Source organism: Gnatocerus cornutus, chromosome 10 (assembly GCF_029298725.1).
Source record: "Gnatocerus cornutus isolate USDA-ARS CGAHR chromosome 10, icGnaCorn1.1, whole genome shotgun sequence".
NCBI classification, from domain to species: Eukaryota; Metazoa; Arthropoda; class Insecta; order Coleoptera; family Tenebrionidae; genus Gnatocerus; species Gnatocerus cornutus.
The window spans coordinates 4,215,274-4,231,565 of record NC_142242.1 but is presented as its reverse complement, the minus strand read 5'-3'; the positions used below and the strand labels follow the sequence as shown (position 1 = coordinate 4,231,565).

Here is a 16,292-nt window from a genome sequence, read left to right as displayed (position 1 = left end):
TAGGTGCAGTGAAACATTTTCACATATACGAATCATTTCAGCGAGAAAGCAACGAATCCCTCTCTCCCGCATTTTGAAAATGCATAACACAGTGGAAATAATAACGTCATCAACTTCCTGTTACGGCTTTGTTGAAATCTCAGACAATTAAATTATGTATGTTGTAGAGTTGAGACGAAATACATTTTTAGTTTAAACTAAACTAACTTGTGATGTGGGTTGACATGTAACTGAACGCTCCACAGAATACCAACTATAATTTTTAAGACCACGTGTAATTTTATATATTTGTCGCTAAAATAAATTAATAACGCTACGACCGGGAAAATGTAATAAAACCGCACATTCATCAAATCAACAGGAAACATTTGCCACTGTAACATTTAACACCGTGATATTTCAAGTTTGATGGATAAAGGCAATTCTAGTTTATCGCCATTTCTGACCAATGGTTTAAATTATGACACTCATATTTAACTTGAAACATCATTTCGACACAATAAAGTATAAAATTTAATACTGTGACACAATTCGAATGTCTTTGAGATTTTCTCAAGTAAATAAATCTAAATCTTTATTTTTAATAATAAAAGTCTTATCAAGCGTCTTATCCTCCACGAGTCTTGGTTAATATTTATAGAGTTGTATAGTCCTTATACAGAGATAATACAATCGTACAAAATTTATAGTCCCATCAGATAAAGTCATATATATTAAAACTTGCTATAATTCTCGATTTTACCTCAAATACGCGATAAATTTGAACATGTCTCCACTCTTCTACGTACACAAACAACTTTAATAATGAAAAGCGACAAACATTTCTACCGAAATGTATTTTGTTCATGTCATCACGTCTGGATATTTTCATTTTAGATCCTGAAGTATTCCATTTTTAGTTCTGTCCCTTAAAAACAAAAAGAACTTTATTTGCGCATACAAATAGCGCCGTCAACAAAAAACAGTTTTGTTGTGGTAAAGAATAAAATGAAATGATGCAGTGTCAACTAAAATTTTCATGAATCGTTTTACAGCAATGTTAAAAGCGAACTAAAAACAAGCAGAAATGTTGCGTATTAAAAGATCGACAGATATCTGATTACCCTATTCTCTTTGCCATGCACAAAATTAAAGTTGAAAAGTTCAAATTTGTCTAAGCGCATCCACGTTCATTTAGCTCGTTTAAAACTCATTGATTTATATCCATTTTAAAAATCATACTTTTTTCGCAAAATTTTGTTGTTTAAAACCAATTAATATAAGCAAGAAAGGGATCTGCTTTTATTGAAAACAATTAAAGCCAACTGTTACGCACGGCATCTCGCATAATGGAGTAAACTGCGTTCACTTCCGGAATTAAAAGTGTTCATCCTGCTGGCTGCTATTTTGAAGCAGGAAGAAGTAGGATGAGTAGGTTCCGAGGTTTTCATATGAATAAATGAGAAAAACTTAAAAGCTGACTACTAACGAACGAAAGTTTAGAAATAAATTTCTAATTAATCAACTTTCCTGCGTCAGAAAAAATGATTTATTGTTATTACGGATCGTAAATACTTGCGCATTTAGTAGTGGATAATTAATGTAAAAACTAAACATGAATGTTGAATAAACCATATTTTATCCCGAGTCAGTTCCATAAATTTTGTTCGAATGACGGTATATAACGTTTTTATTTTCATTTACTCAATTCGGAGGACCCAATCGTGCTTACAAATTTTAATACCTGCAATTAGATATTGAAAGCGCCATTTTCACATTCAGATTAGGTTAATACTGGGACTTATTAGTAACCCAATTGTTAAATAAACATTGGTGATAAACCAATTTCATTCTTTAATTCGTGTATTGTCATGCATTTAAACTTCTATATTTCTATTCTAAAATACACTTGTTATTTTAGTCACTCTAAAAAATAAATTGTCAAATCTAAGGACATTGGCGACTGAAAGGGACAATCAGATGTAAAAGGATTTTACATCATGACACAAGAGAAGCACTTCTACGGAAGCGTAGAGGGGCTAACCACTTTTTTTTTAAAGTTGCACTGCTAGCAAAGAAGTCATAGGTACAGTTAGAAAAAAAATCGATGTTCAACCATACTACAAGGTTAATTTTGGAGATGTATTATGAATATACACACCAAAAATTGTGCTGAAATGAAAAATCATTAAAAATCATTTAGAAATAGTTTAGGCTCATTTCAGCACCATTATTGGTGTCAGAATAAAAAAATCACTAAAAATTGTTAGCAAATCAAGGTTATGTGTCAACTTAGATGCTAGGTTGACTTTTGAAACAGAAAAATAAAACCCGTAACAGAAAATATCGTGCGTTCAACTAAAAACCTAGGCTGAGGAAACGTTGAAAACTTTTAACAGTTTTTCTTTTTTATAATGTACATTGACAAATGTAGTGACAACTTGCTGAAAATTTGACAAGTCAAACGAAGAGAATCTTGGTAGTAGCAAAAGTGAGGTTGAGAGCGAAGCGCCAAGTGCGGACTTAAAAGACTCAAAATACACAGCAAATCGACTAGAATGGAAGCATGACAAATTCGATAAATTGTTGATAGTTCGTTCTTAAGTGTTGGTTAGAATTTTAAATTTTATTCTGTTACAAACGGTGTACTTTTACCAAAAACAAATGCGCCAAGGAATTTATTTGAACGCACGTTAGTACTTAAAGCTCGTTGCATTGCACTTTTAAAAAAAAGTATTTTGGCATTTTTATTTTTCTGTACACGTCAATTTAAAGGCGACTTTTAATATAAATATGATATAATTTTGTGGTCCATAATTTAACACTGCGGCATGAACAACGGCTACGAGTTTTTGGCTCAACTTGACGAGAGTTAAAATTGAGTTTCCCGATCGTATCAAAGATTAGTTGTAATTTCGACTTTGACATTCGTGTAATCCGACACCTCAATAAATTCGAAACAGCCCCAGCACTTGTAATTGCGGAAGGGTTATTATTTATTACTTTCCTTGCAGCGGCCAGGTCTTGATAGCGTGAAATAATGATTGTTTCATAATTTAAACCTATTTCTGCGGTTTCTTCGTGAATTAATAACAATTAAGTTTCAGACTTGTTGGGAAAAATTTGGGTCAGATATATTGACAGATGCTTAATCTGCGTCTTGTGAACTTTACCAACTCCAATTCATCACAATTTAGACGAGGGAAAATACGCAGCATAAATAACAGTGAGAATGCAGGACGAAACTGTGGCCGTAAACACAATTATAAGTACAACAGAAGTACTCTGCAGGATTATCAGATACAGGATGGCGAAGGAAAAGTGGGGCACTGGTCTCGGCTGGACTACTGATGCTTCGTAATGGAATACGTTGAGCAAAGAAACTGTGACAAAGAATAATTTCCACCATTTTTACGCTTTCAAATTTTTACAAACTCGCAGCACGAACGGAAATGGTAAGGATACCTCGAGCACTATAAGAGAATCAACGATTTAAGTTTATTTCTGTCCGCAATGTATCAACGCCCAAAAAACCACCTTGGACACTCAAGCTATTATTAATTTGACCTTTATTTTGTCCTTTAAGCAAACATCAAACAATCAAATGCATCGTCCACCATTTTAAACAAAAATTAACGCTGAGGTTTCTTCATTTTTATTTTCAGTTTTAAAGCTAAGACAGAAAACTAATAACAAAAAAAAATGAAAATTCATAAATTATGGAAAACTAGCTAAACAGAGAAAAAAGAACATTAAAATTCTAGGAACATTAAGTTAAAAATCGTGACATTTATTAAAGAAAAGATGAAAAAACTTTAAACTTTATGTAAAAAAAGATTGATGATGACGAGCAGTGGCAAGAGAAAGTGTTGCCAGGTGATAAACATACAATTTATGGAGGATAAAAGTGCAGTGTAGAGATAAAAGTAATGAAACAGAATGAAAGAGAAATGCATACGTGATAGGGACTCTGCCAGGCAGGAGGAAAGAAGACCGGGAATAATAGCATTCACAATTCTTCGACCGATTAAACGTAACATAAAAGAAATTGATTTGCAAAGTGTTGAAGCAAAAAATTTTGTTTAGCGAAAAAATTGCATGTTAGAAACATATTTAGTTAAGTGTAGAATTTTTAGTTTAAAGGTTTCAGAAGTTACAGTCGTGATCACTAACTGAGCGCGAAAATGGTTTGAACGGTAAAACCTTGAGTTAAACTTCTGGTTTCAGATGCTAAACTAAATTCATTTCATATCAACAGATTATAAACTTTAACGTTGTTACGATGAAGATCTTCTACTCGAGCTTTCTCCTAACTTTTACTACTTTATGGCTTTTCGATAGTTTCCGACTAGTCGTTTTGAATTGGTATAATTTTGCCCTTATGTTTATTTCCTGACGATAACATTTTTAACCCCCAACCCTTACAATCTTCTAGGAGTATCTGTGGCTAAATTATTGCAACATTCAAAAGACGTTTAAATGGGTGTACGTAATTTCCTGAACGACATTAATTTTATTATTACGACGAAACGGGCATAAATAATTTCATATAAATGCGGCAATTTTATTGCAACACAACAACCCTTACAGTGGTTTTCCTTATATGGCGATAAACCAAATGATTTCATTGCGACATTTATATACTAACTTTAAACTCAACGCTAATTTAAATGTCTATAAGGAAGCAGTAAAAATTTCTATTACTTTCACCAATTAATTTAGAATTTCCTTTACCAAAAGAAGTTATCATATTTTTATGGTGCACTCAAGCTTCCTATAAAAAGCTGCATTAATCAAATCTATCCATTAAGAGCTTTTACTAGTTTTAAAAGCGTTGGACTTATCGAGGCGTTATGTGTGAAAAATTTATTTTAAGATTTTACAGTTTTAGTGGCAACAGAAGGAACTATCTAATCCAAACAATTATTTCTTGGAGCGTTTACCGTTGCTCTCTGAAGCAGTTTCATATAAATTCCTTTTATTGGAAATAAAGGCGTATTTATGCTACTTGTGGCACAAAGCTTAAACCATTTTATAAGCAAACACGCCCGTTGTAAAACAACTAAAACCCACATTCTGATAACAATTTCTAGCTCTAAAGTTTTGGGTTCCCCAAATGTAATCTTGACGACAATCACATGTTTAATTTAATAGCCCCATTTGTTGATTCTACGGTGCTACTCTATCTGTCCACAAATAAAAGTCCGGTGAGAACAAATGGTCTAACGAAATCTTACTAACTCACCAACAAACCAAAATAAAATTTAAAAGACATTTCTTTTTAAAGCTACAAACGAAAAACTGTAATATTGATATCAGTATTCATAAATAAACGCTTCAACTTTTCACATTTGCTATTGTGCTACACGTCACAGTGTCATATTTCTTCCTAGCCAATACCTGAGCCATAAATTGTCTGTATGTATCGAAAACCTAAAAAGTGAAAGAACATAGATTTAAAATTTGCATGATAATGCATCCACAACATGACCATGGCTTCAAAACTCGCCAACCCTTTAAAAACCGAGGATACAATTATAAAAGGTTTTAACTTCAAACTTTTTCAAGTTTCTTTGTACAAATCAAATTGGATAGCTAACTATAAGAACTTAATACAAAAAAATCTAAACGAATCATTAGTTCTATAATTATAACATAACAACCGCGTTACCGATAAACTGAAAGTACAAATCTGTAGAAAATTTATGATCATAAAGAGGATGTTTATTTTACTTTAATATATTCAAAAAATGCCCGGAGGTTCAGAAAAAAAATCAAGTATATTTCCTGCTTTTTAATATTCCTCCCTTAAAAACACTTTAAAATCTATTAAGTTAAACGTTTGTTTTAAGACAGCTTTTTCCGTGTAAAAAAAACTAAAATCTTAATGGTGTCTGTATATCCCTTTAATTTAAAATTATTCTAAAATATTACTGCATGCTCATAAAATCCGAGTCTGAAATGCACATTTAATTTCAGCTGCAACTTTAACAACATCGGTGCAAGAGCCAACAACAAGGAATTGATATCTGAAATCGATTTTCCGAGACCAAATTAGCCCGGAAGACCTGTCACTTAAATCTGAGACAAAAAATATAACAAAGAGTACATTTAAAATTGTCTTGACGTTCCTTTTAAAAATCCTCTACACAGGTTTAACCAGATTTGGTTGTCATTTTGCTTATAGATCATGCTAGATTAAAAAAATCGCTCTGGAAAATGTTTTTGCTCACGCACGAAATAATAGTCACGTGTGTAATAATTAAAAATCTGTAATTAATTACGTTTTGTTCTAGTTGAATCAATATCGCTCCGAATTTTTCACCACACAACTCTAATCGATAGTACCTTCTGTTGTTGCATTGAAAATTTAGAGGGAAATGTGTTTCTACCTGTCGTAAATAAAACTTGAGTTAAATATATCGTGCAAGTGCTTTAGAAAAGAAGGTTGTATTAAGTTTTTGATAAGTCAAAGTATATCCGTTTCTAATGGTTCAGCTCCTCAACTAATCTCGCTTGACATTATGGGAGCAGATGGCCAATCCATCCCAGAATTGTCTTAGTAGTTGGTATTTCATTTATAAACAACAGAGTTTCTTTGTAGATTTCTCAAGAATTAAGTCAGGTGTGAAAACACCTGAAAATGACAGCAAATATTTCTTGAAAGCTAACATAACTCAATCAAGAGAACAAGTATCTTGAAGTCTGACGTCCAACTCGCACAAGTTTCGGTGTTATCACGATAATTTCTCCCTAATCCATTAACTTCATCACATTTTTCGCCTCGTTCCGACAGAACTCTCCACAATAATAAAAAAGTGGTAGAGACCATTCAATTAAAATAACTGCTTCAATATTGTCTAGGATCTATAAAACACGTTTTTGACTATTAAAAACTGTCATAACCAAAAACTAGTTTCATACCTCGATGCACTTTACAGAGTCGTCAGTATAAAGACACTTTCAAAAGTGGTGAAATACTTAATATGCTAAGTTTTAAGTATCCAGATATTATGTTTTATGTAGATAGTAAGTGCTAGAACGACATCTAGGGATATGATATAACATAAACTTCTGACTTTTAAACTACTTGCATATATTTGTCTGTCTTAAAACTAAACGAGAAGCACTTTTAGGAGGAAGAGGTAGTACAAAAGCTCAACATGACTTTTCACACTATTTTATCTCATTCTTTATATAGATAATTTAGTTAAACCGCTTTCTCTGCAAATTTTAAAGTCTGCTCACACCTCTCGCAAAAATTATTTCCTGGAACCGAATTCTTATTAAAACTTGAGAGTGTATTTAATTACTAACAAACATATTAAAATTCTGTGAGCGACATCATATCGAAACTTCCTCTCATAAACTATCAAATAGTTCCCAACTACGATTTTCTCTTTCTTGGAGAATGCGCTTTCTTTTGAAGTTTGGTCTCATAAATTCCAATCCAACATTTTACTTTTTTTTTAAACTCTGAAGCACAAATATACATAGAAATCTTACCTCTGTGTTATTTTAGTGCGCTATGCGCGTTCTAATAAACCGTAATTTAATTTGACGATAAAAGTTTTAATGCAAGTGCGGATATATTTTCACTGAGCAAAATACTAAAGAGCCCAATTATGTCATTTTATTAAGTTATGAAGAATATAGAGAAAAGAAACTTTTTATAATAGCATTTAATGTTTTATTGGCAACTAATATTTTACTTTCTTTGGGACAATGAGCAATTAGTGACAAAGCTACGTCTTTTTAATTAGCAGTAAATTTATTTTTTGTTACAATTAATGTTTAATGTTTAATACAGAATGAGGGTCTACAAGAATTCGTAGATTGAAATGCACATTAAAAAATTTGACTTGCAAATCAGTGTCATTTTCATCTCGACATTTTTAATGTCCAAAGCCTGTGCACACTTGTCTCTGCGGTTCAGTGTGTTTCAGCCGCATTTTAACACTATGTTGCCACTACAATATGATTTTATTTCATATCAAGTGGAACTTTAAACAGACATAAACTCTAAAATGGCCTTCTTCATTAACCACATTATCTCCAATTTCTAGTTTACTACTAGTATTCAGAAACTGCATCTTTCATGAATAAATCAGTTCACCAGTTTATTATTCATGAAAAATTTATCAGACTGTAAATAAAGAAGCTGTTTGTTTTCATAAATATAATGCTGTAGTAAATATAAAAAACTTTTCAGATATACTCTTATATTATACGTCACCGCGTCATATATCTTCGCAACCGATGTGTAATAAATTTCCGGTCACAAAACAGCAAAGTTTTAAAAAGGTTTATCGCCTTAGAAGAAATATAATTAACACTACGCAACTTGCTTAAAAATACATAAGTTATGTTGTTCAGTACTCGTTTTAAATTGTTATCACGTTACATTTTTTTTTAATAATCTCTGCAGATTCTCCTATTTTTGTCTATTTTTCGCGTTCTGCTGGTCTGCCTTCCTGTATTTTCTCTTCCTCAAAATAATTTAACCAGTTCTTCAAACATTTGGAAGTTGTGAAAAGCAAAATGTAAATTTGTTTGATAAACTAAAAGTCTAATTATATGCAAAAATCTTATCAAAAAGTTATATAACAGCAAAAGAGTATTCCGTAATTTTTATAAAACAAAATGGCTGGGATTGTAATTAAATCATAAAAATATGCAAACACGTGAATTTAAAACGGTATTTTTTAAAACTAAGCGTAGGTATAAATAAATCAAGTAGCTATCATCTATTTTATTTAACCAAGTGTATCAGAAATGTGTGGCGTTTAATTCAATATTTAATCAAAAAAAAAATACAGAGTTTCTAAAAAAGAATATAACAACCAGTGTACTCTCAAAGATAAAAGAACCCGTAGCCATGATTTGCTATCATTTTCAACATAGGCCATATAGAAATTATTGTTTATACCTATTTATTGTAGTGAAGAAATACAAAATCATTTCTAAAGTGGAATGGTTTTCTAATTCTGAATCTAAAGTTCGTTTTGCTCTAGAGCCGGGTTCAGAGATATTTTTTAAAAAATATTTTTTTAGACTCTACTGTACAAAATTTTATTTTCTTCACCTTCTCTTGAAAACTTGCAAAATTATAAGACTGCTTGACAAAATTTTGGAAAGCTAATTTAATAAGTTTTTAAACAATTTATAAAACTCATCGCTAGGGTAAATAGATACTTTCAATAAGATTTTAAAAAAATACATGTATGTCCCAAACTAAACGCTGTTTTAGTGTATAATTTACAATTTTGTGGGTATTCAAATTAAAATTTTTACCAAAGCTTTGAAAGTCAATAAAACATAATTTTTTATGAAGATCACTCTATTTTGTTTGTCATGTAACTTCTAAATGGCAAGAGAAAATAACTTGTTTAACGCGGCGTTAGAAAGCAGAGATCTCAACCTTTATAATGCCGTATTGCAATACAAAATCAAAGTATCAATTTAAGAGTTCTATGCAAAAAAAGTCACCAATTTTTCAAAGTTCTCATCAGTTTTTCTCAAATATCTTGGCAAAAACTAACTTTCTTGGCGCATGCTTCAGTTGACATACATATTATAAAGCTTCATGAATTTTTAAATTGTTAAGCAAAACTGAAAACAACAAACGTGGGGTAGTCAACAAAAATTACAAATATTTCCGAGTCCGGACCTGATGGAGCGAAACGGGTTTTGCATTTACAATCAAGAGAAAATTCTACTTTAGAAATAACTTTCCAATGCTCTTGTACAAATTTCGTTAAAAATTTGTTGACTAGTGTTATTATTGTCAAAAGTTTCGAAGTCAATTTATGATTGTTTTTAAATTAGCAGCTTTATTTGAAGCAGCCCGACGAGTAAAAGTGAACCTAATTCGGTTCTCTGAAAAAAATCAAGCCGGAGCAGCATTGTAATAACAAGAATTTGCAATTTAAATTCATAAATTGCAACAGTTTTCCGGATTAATTATTCTCATTTAAGAAGCATTAATGCAAATTCCATCTACACGAATTGTCGCATACTTACTTAAGTTTTTTGTCGAAAGGTATAAAACATAAATAAAATTACAAACTGACAGAGAAAAAATTACTTCTAACGTGTTTATAAGTTAGAAAGTCTCTACTTTGCATTTTAATGTGTGATTTGCATTGCATGATTTTTTCCTTTAAAGCTCCCTGACCCGAGTAAAGATTTCTATCTTCGCAAGCATTATTGATTAGAAAAAACAGTACTAATCGTAAGAATTTCTTTTAAGTTAATCGATAAAAATGGAAGGAAGGCGTTGACATGTCTAAAATATACAGTTTGGAAAAATACTTTTGAAATCTCAAAAATAAAATGTTCCTTGAGGGAAAAGATTATGTTTACCAAATCTTATTAAGATGTCTCAATCGCTGTTCAGTTTGAACATGGCGAAATGAAATGTAGACGCAGCTGTCAGTCACAATGTTTACAATAATTTTTTCTCTGGTAAGATTACAAAGACTTTATCATCTATAACGGCACAGTTAAAAACTTACTATATTACATTTTGTTTTCATTTATTTCATCGTTAAACAACCACGTCAAAGCGACTAATTATTTAAAAAAAAAGTCGTTGAAATTGTTGACACATTTTTATAATTACAAGTTTTATTCATGAAGCGAGTAATTGCTGGGAAACTTTTATCAGAACATGTCAATACTACGCTGGTGTTTTCCCCCTTGGCAATCAGGAAATAACTAAATAGATTACTAATATTCCACTGAACAAATATTTGTGCCGGCTTTCAAAAAGGCAAAACCATTTAGTTATTATGGCAATTTCCGTCAATAAAAACTAAGAACAATATAAATTTTGACACTAATTAAATTCCAATCGTATATAAATCACAAATTACATTTCATATTTAAAACATACTATTTTTTTCGATGTTGTAAACACAAGCGAATCCCGTTAACTTAAATTTCAATGCAAAAACACTAACTTGGTAAATTGGACTTTTATTGTTTTTAGCTACTCGTCAAAAGTTAGAAGTTTGATTCGTTAAGATAATATAATACAAATCTAGACTATTCGCGAGATATCTCCAACTTACGACAAAGATATTCCATGTATAAATCTCTAGATTTTGTCATAAATTTTTCGCGTTACACTTGCACCTTTTATCTAGTTATAAAGTTTTAAAATATGAAATGATTTCATCTCGTCTCAGAAACGGAATGGAATATTTTATTAATGCCTTCATACGTTTTAGAACTAACAAGGTCTAGAAATAAATCCAAACTTACGCTGAATAAACATTGTTCTGATTAGAAAACTTTTGATAGACTCAATTAATACGAATAACATGAACAATATAATAGTGGAATTAGAGTTTTATAGTGAAAACACTCGTCTTAATATTTTTTTTATTGATGATGAAAGCTTAAGATAAAACAGTCTTGAAAACTAATGTAACATTTATAGTATTCCCGGAGCTGTTGTTATGTATTTTATTTCTATTTGTGAAGGAATTAAAAAACATTTTTCAATGTTCACTTACGATTGAATGCGATGGTCTGATGGTATTATTTGTAACGTGAAAAACAATGCTTTTCAAATTCATAAACAATTAACGGTAAAATTGTTTGATCAACATCCACCATCAATAAAGCTTTTAAGCTCGAAATTGGTTTACATATATGTTGGAACGTTTAATTTTAATTTTATATAATATATATATAACACCGAAAGCGGAAAATATGTTAACATGTTTGTCTTCATCGATTATTATTATTCGAAGGGTCTCTTTAAATTTTCGACATAATTTTGATTCTGCAGATCCGTTTAATTTTTAGGTATGGATAATCGGACACAAAAGTAGCCATTATTTAGGATTAGTTTCCAACGCCTTCCCAGCCCAAGATTTTACTCAAACGCACGATATAATAATGCCCTATTTCGTAAAAAAGTGGTGGGTTTGGAATTCGAACAAACAAAGATGCAGTATTCGAGTTTTTGGTCGGGTGGAAATTCCATTAACTTTGTGACCACACAAGTCTTAAAAAAAAATCTATTAGATTATATGCGCACTATATTAACAAAAATATTCGCTTAATTCTAAAGGTTTTGAAAATGACCGAATTTCATCATGCTTTTATCCACAACCAATACCGAAAAAAAATTGCTAGCTTTATAGAATTAAAGAAAATGTTCCGTTTATTGTTTACACAAGATTTGAAGTATCTATTTTAAAAAAATTAATTAGGGATAGTTTTTGGTTTTTTTTAAATTGACATGTTGTATATCAAATTTGAATTAAAAGCAGATTTAGAGAATGTGTAATATCTTATAGTTTTTTCAATTAGTTTGAATTTTATTCAATATAAACTATAAAAAAGTATTTCGATTTAGAGGAGGTGGAATGCAATCAACACTTTTTTTGTTATTTGGATCGTACTTTTTAAGACGCATCTTTTTGTCATAGATGGAAATTGTGTGAGAGCTACCGTTTCCGCAATATTTCCTTTCAAACTTCAAAAATTCAAAAACTCATTCAGCTGTACTTGACACGATATGTACAAAGCCTACATTTCGTTCAATCAACTTTACACAGTGGATGTGTCCGATTGCAGAGATTGCCCGATTATTCAAGGTACGAATTAGGCGTACATTACTGTATTTTTTATGTTATGTTATAAGAAAAGTGGATGGAAACTGAAAATCAGTAATGATAAAAAATCTAATTCTATAAACGCTACTTATCTTCTTTCACCGAAAACTGCTGAAAACTAGTGTTATTCAAATATTATAAGTAATTCAGCTTAACTGCATCCTTGAGCGCATTAGATCATCAGGACAATTTCTTAGATTCTTTGTGTCTACCATTGGATTCTTGATATTTTCTGACCGTAGTTATTATGGTATTTTTGATTCTAATTTAGTTTGAAAGTGAAGTGTGCTTTGATAAATGCTTGGCCCACATTAAATTTTCTTTTCGTAACAGCCACTAAAGCCTAGAAATTACTGATTGCAAAGTCAATATTTACAGCACGCAAGATTTCTTTGTGAACTACTCTCCATTGTAACTTTTCTAACAGAATTCTTTATTTAGTTTTTATTAACGCTTGTCAAAACAATTAAAAAAGTTTAAGAACAGCTTGCCTCATTTTGTATAACTTTTTATTCATTGCTTTATTTTTTGCGGATATTTTCCAACATTGTAAAAACTCCCTTGTATGCCAAAGCGATAATGAGAAGATGCTTCAACGCGATTTAAAATAATGCACACCCTTATCCGATTTCGATTTCAAGCCAATTTACATATGCCGACTACCAAGTGTCTCCAATTATCAAATCAAGAAAGAATGTGGGAATCTACGTTGATATGGCTTCACGGAGGAATTTTCAAAGTGTTTTTGTAACGACTCGTTATTAGATTACCGCATATTTCAGTTAACATTTAAGTTACAAGATTACTTAATTGCTAGGGTTTCGGCGTAAATCAGAGAGGATAATTAGTTATGAATTGTTGAGACATATTCTCGACTCTGAACGAACTTTGCCGCCTAAATAAACAAGAAAAAACTCAAATATCTAAGAGTCTTTAAATTGGCAAAGTTTTATTTTACGATTTGTTTGGATTTGCAACACGGCTGATTTATTTCGCTGCCCAAAATGGAAGTTATTCATATTTGAAAAGATGTTTGGGAGAAAGAAATTTCAAAGTTATCGAGTCGGTGTATCTTAAAACCACAAGAACTCGCTTTCTCAAACATATAACAAACTGTGTAAAATATATAATCTCGAAAACATGGAATAATTTTGCCGAAAGATTAAAGATCGAAGCATTAACCATGGATGACATAAGTGAACGACGCAATTCGCCTATCAAACATAAAAAACACCCAAAAATCACACAAATATTAATTGAGATTGAATATAACTTGGGCTTGAATGAAAACGTAAACTTTTACTGTTTTTCGATGTTTTAATAGCCGCCTTATCTTATTTACAGCAACCATAATATTGTCATTAAGCGTAAACACCCGTTCAGTTTTCGAACCGAATGAATATAGATGCGGCTCGTTCTGCATAAGAAAATCGTTACTAAAGCCCAAAATTTCCATTCAAATTTGAATTTCCATTACACGCATGCCAAAACTACCAAGGAAAAACCCTAATAGTGCTAACTACAATCAACTCTATCGTTATCACATCTTCTTTAACAGCCCAATTTTAGATAACCCGACTAGTTTGAAGCTTTTAAATTAGACGGGGCGAGAACAAATTGGCGGCAATTAAATTAATAAGATGCAGACGAAACTAAAGAAAATTAAAACCAAATTTAGCGTTTTATGCGGGTTCCGTAGCAATACAAAAACGTTTCAAAAATTTGGAAATGAACGTTAGCATCGCTACCATGGAAAAATTAAAAATCAATAAGTGCAACATAAATTAAATTGGTCGATTATAGAAGTAATTTACTTCGATAAACTACTCAGGTTACTAAACTACAGTTACCTTAGTAATTTACCTTAATAATGTTTTATAAAACTAGCGCAGTTAGATCTAGGTCGCTGTGTTTTCTTATTTTTTTGGTAAATTCACTTCTGAGTATGTCTAGGTTCGCATTAAAATAATACAATTCAATTATTGTTAAGGGAAAAGAATGGATATAAGTGGCGTTATATTTCAAAGAACGCGGACGTAAACATGTGTAAATTATTTATAAGTTTGGTGTTATTAGAGTCGCCTTGATGGATGGAAAATGTTATAAGAAAGGTATGTTTATAGGGTGATTCCGCTTGTATAAAATATTGGTGTCGATTACAATAAAATTTAAATAGGACTTAGCTGTAACTCACAGTAAGCCGGTCCTTATATTGATCTCCGGACAACTGAACGACATCAGTCCAAATCTTTCCGAACAGTCTTTAGAAACATTAGTTCTGAGTTATCAAACGCAATTTGCAGTAAAATGTTTTTAGTAGAAATTATAACAAAACCAGCAGTATTCAAATTAATATAAATAACTTTTCAGTGGATTGGAAATCCAATAGATCTGTAGAATTGATTACGTGTTTTCAAAGATGGAATTTGTATTTTTATTAGACGTTGGAAATTGTTAAAAAATGTTACCTTTGCTGAATTGGTTGTAGTTTCTGATGACGTTCTCGGCGTTTTTTCTTGCGATGTAAAACCATTCGGATGTGTTGCTGAGATATTTGTACTCGACGGCTAAATCTTTCACAAGGATAGTCCCTTCGGGCAAGCGATAAGCATACGGGCAGAATAGCCAATAGTCTTTGTACTGATACTGGTCATAGCAGTTCCCCGCGGCAAAGATGTCATTATCGAACTCGACCATAGAAAAAACGGAAGCGTGTAATAAATACTCTGACATAACGACATCGGGGTCGGCATATTTCCATATACGAGTCAACATATTAGCCCTATTTACGGCTACATCCGCCTCAACGCGAAATCTTTCTTGTGCATAACGATCAACTACTCCTTCACCCAAGTTCAAGTCAGTGCCGGCCGTACAGTTCTCTCCCAACAAATGCTGAGATTCCACGATGCGTAAAAAACGAGTAACGATGTCTACGTGGCCGCTGCGAGCACTTTCGGTGGCTGCCTTTTCCGATGATATTTCCACCTCTTCTTCAAAATCTCCTTCTTCGAGTGAACCGTGCGCGTTTATGTCGTGTCCTTGCGACTCTCCAGGGCTTCCTTTCTTCGATTCCTTCTCTTTACCACTGACAGTCTTATTTTTCTTTTTGTTATCGATTTGATTAAGTGCCCGTTCGCCCATGTATAACATGCTGCGATCCACATGCTGCCAACTGCTGTTGAAGTTCGATCCCACGGTCACTTTCCGTCCAGACTTGGTCCCATTGACCGCCTCTTCACTGCTCTTATTTTTCTTACTTTTTCCCACATCCTCCACCACGATGGTACTATTAGTAATAATTGGAGCCTCCAAGACATTATCGGAGGTAACATTATCATGATTTTCCTCCCCATGTCTTCGACCTCTCAACAACTTCATTCTAGACCGACTATGTCTAATATTTGCCTGGAGGTCGAGCCCGACAGCATCTCCGACAACCAACAGCAGCAACAACAAAGATACATTCATGCTACCCCTACGCATAATTTACATAATAAACAGTCCACATCCACTTGAAAAATTAGCAACCTTCTTAAAACTGATTCAGAAAAGCCATCGTAGTCTAATCTGCAAAAATCAACTCGAAAGAAAAAAGTTCGGAAAGTCTCTTTTTCGTAGCGTAATTTGACCGCGTCTGCTTGCAGGGGTGGCGCGTCCGAGCGATTGCAAAGCCGACAG

The 16,292-nt window shown here is 32.2% G+C and overlaps 1 protein-coding gene across 1 annotated transcript in view; it reads right to left on the bottom strand.

Annotated features, from left to right (window-relative positions):
* Positions 1 to 16,292, bottom strand: part of LOC148167279 (metabotropic glycine receptor) — a 114,070-nt gene extending 97,778 nt beyond the window's left edge. Inside the window, exon 1 of the mRNA XM_088047351.1 lies at positions 15,080 to 16,292. Within this exon, the coding sequence (XP_087903477.1) occupies positions 15,080 to 16,097 (1,018 nt within the window). The 5' untranslated portion in view covers positions 16,098 to 16,292. The remainder of the gene's footprint in view (positions 1 to 15,079) is intronic.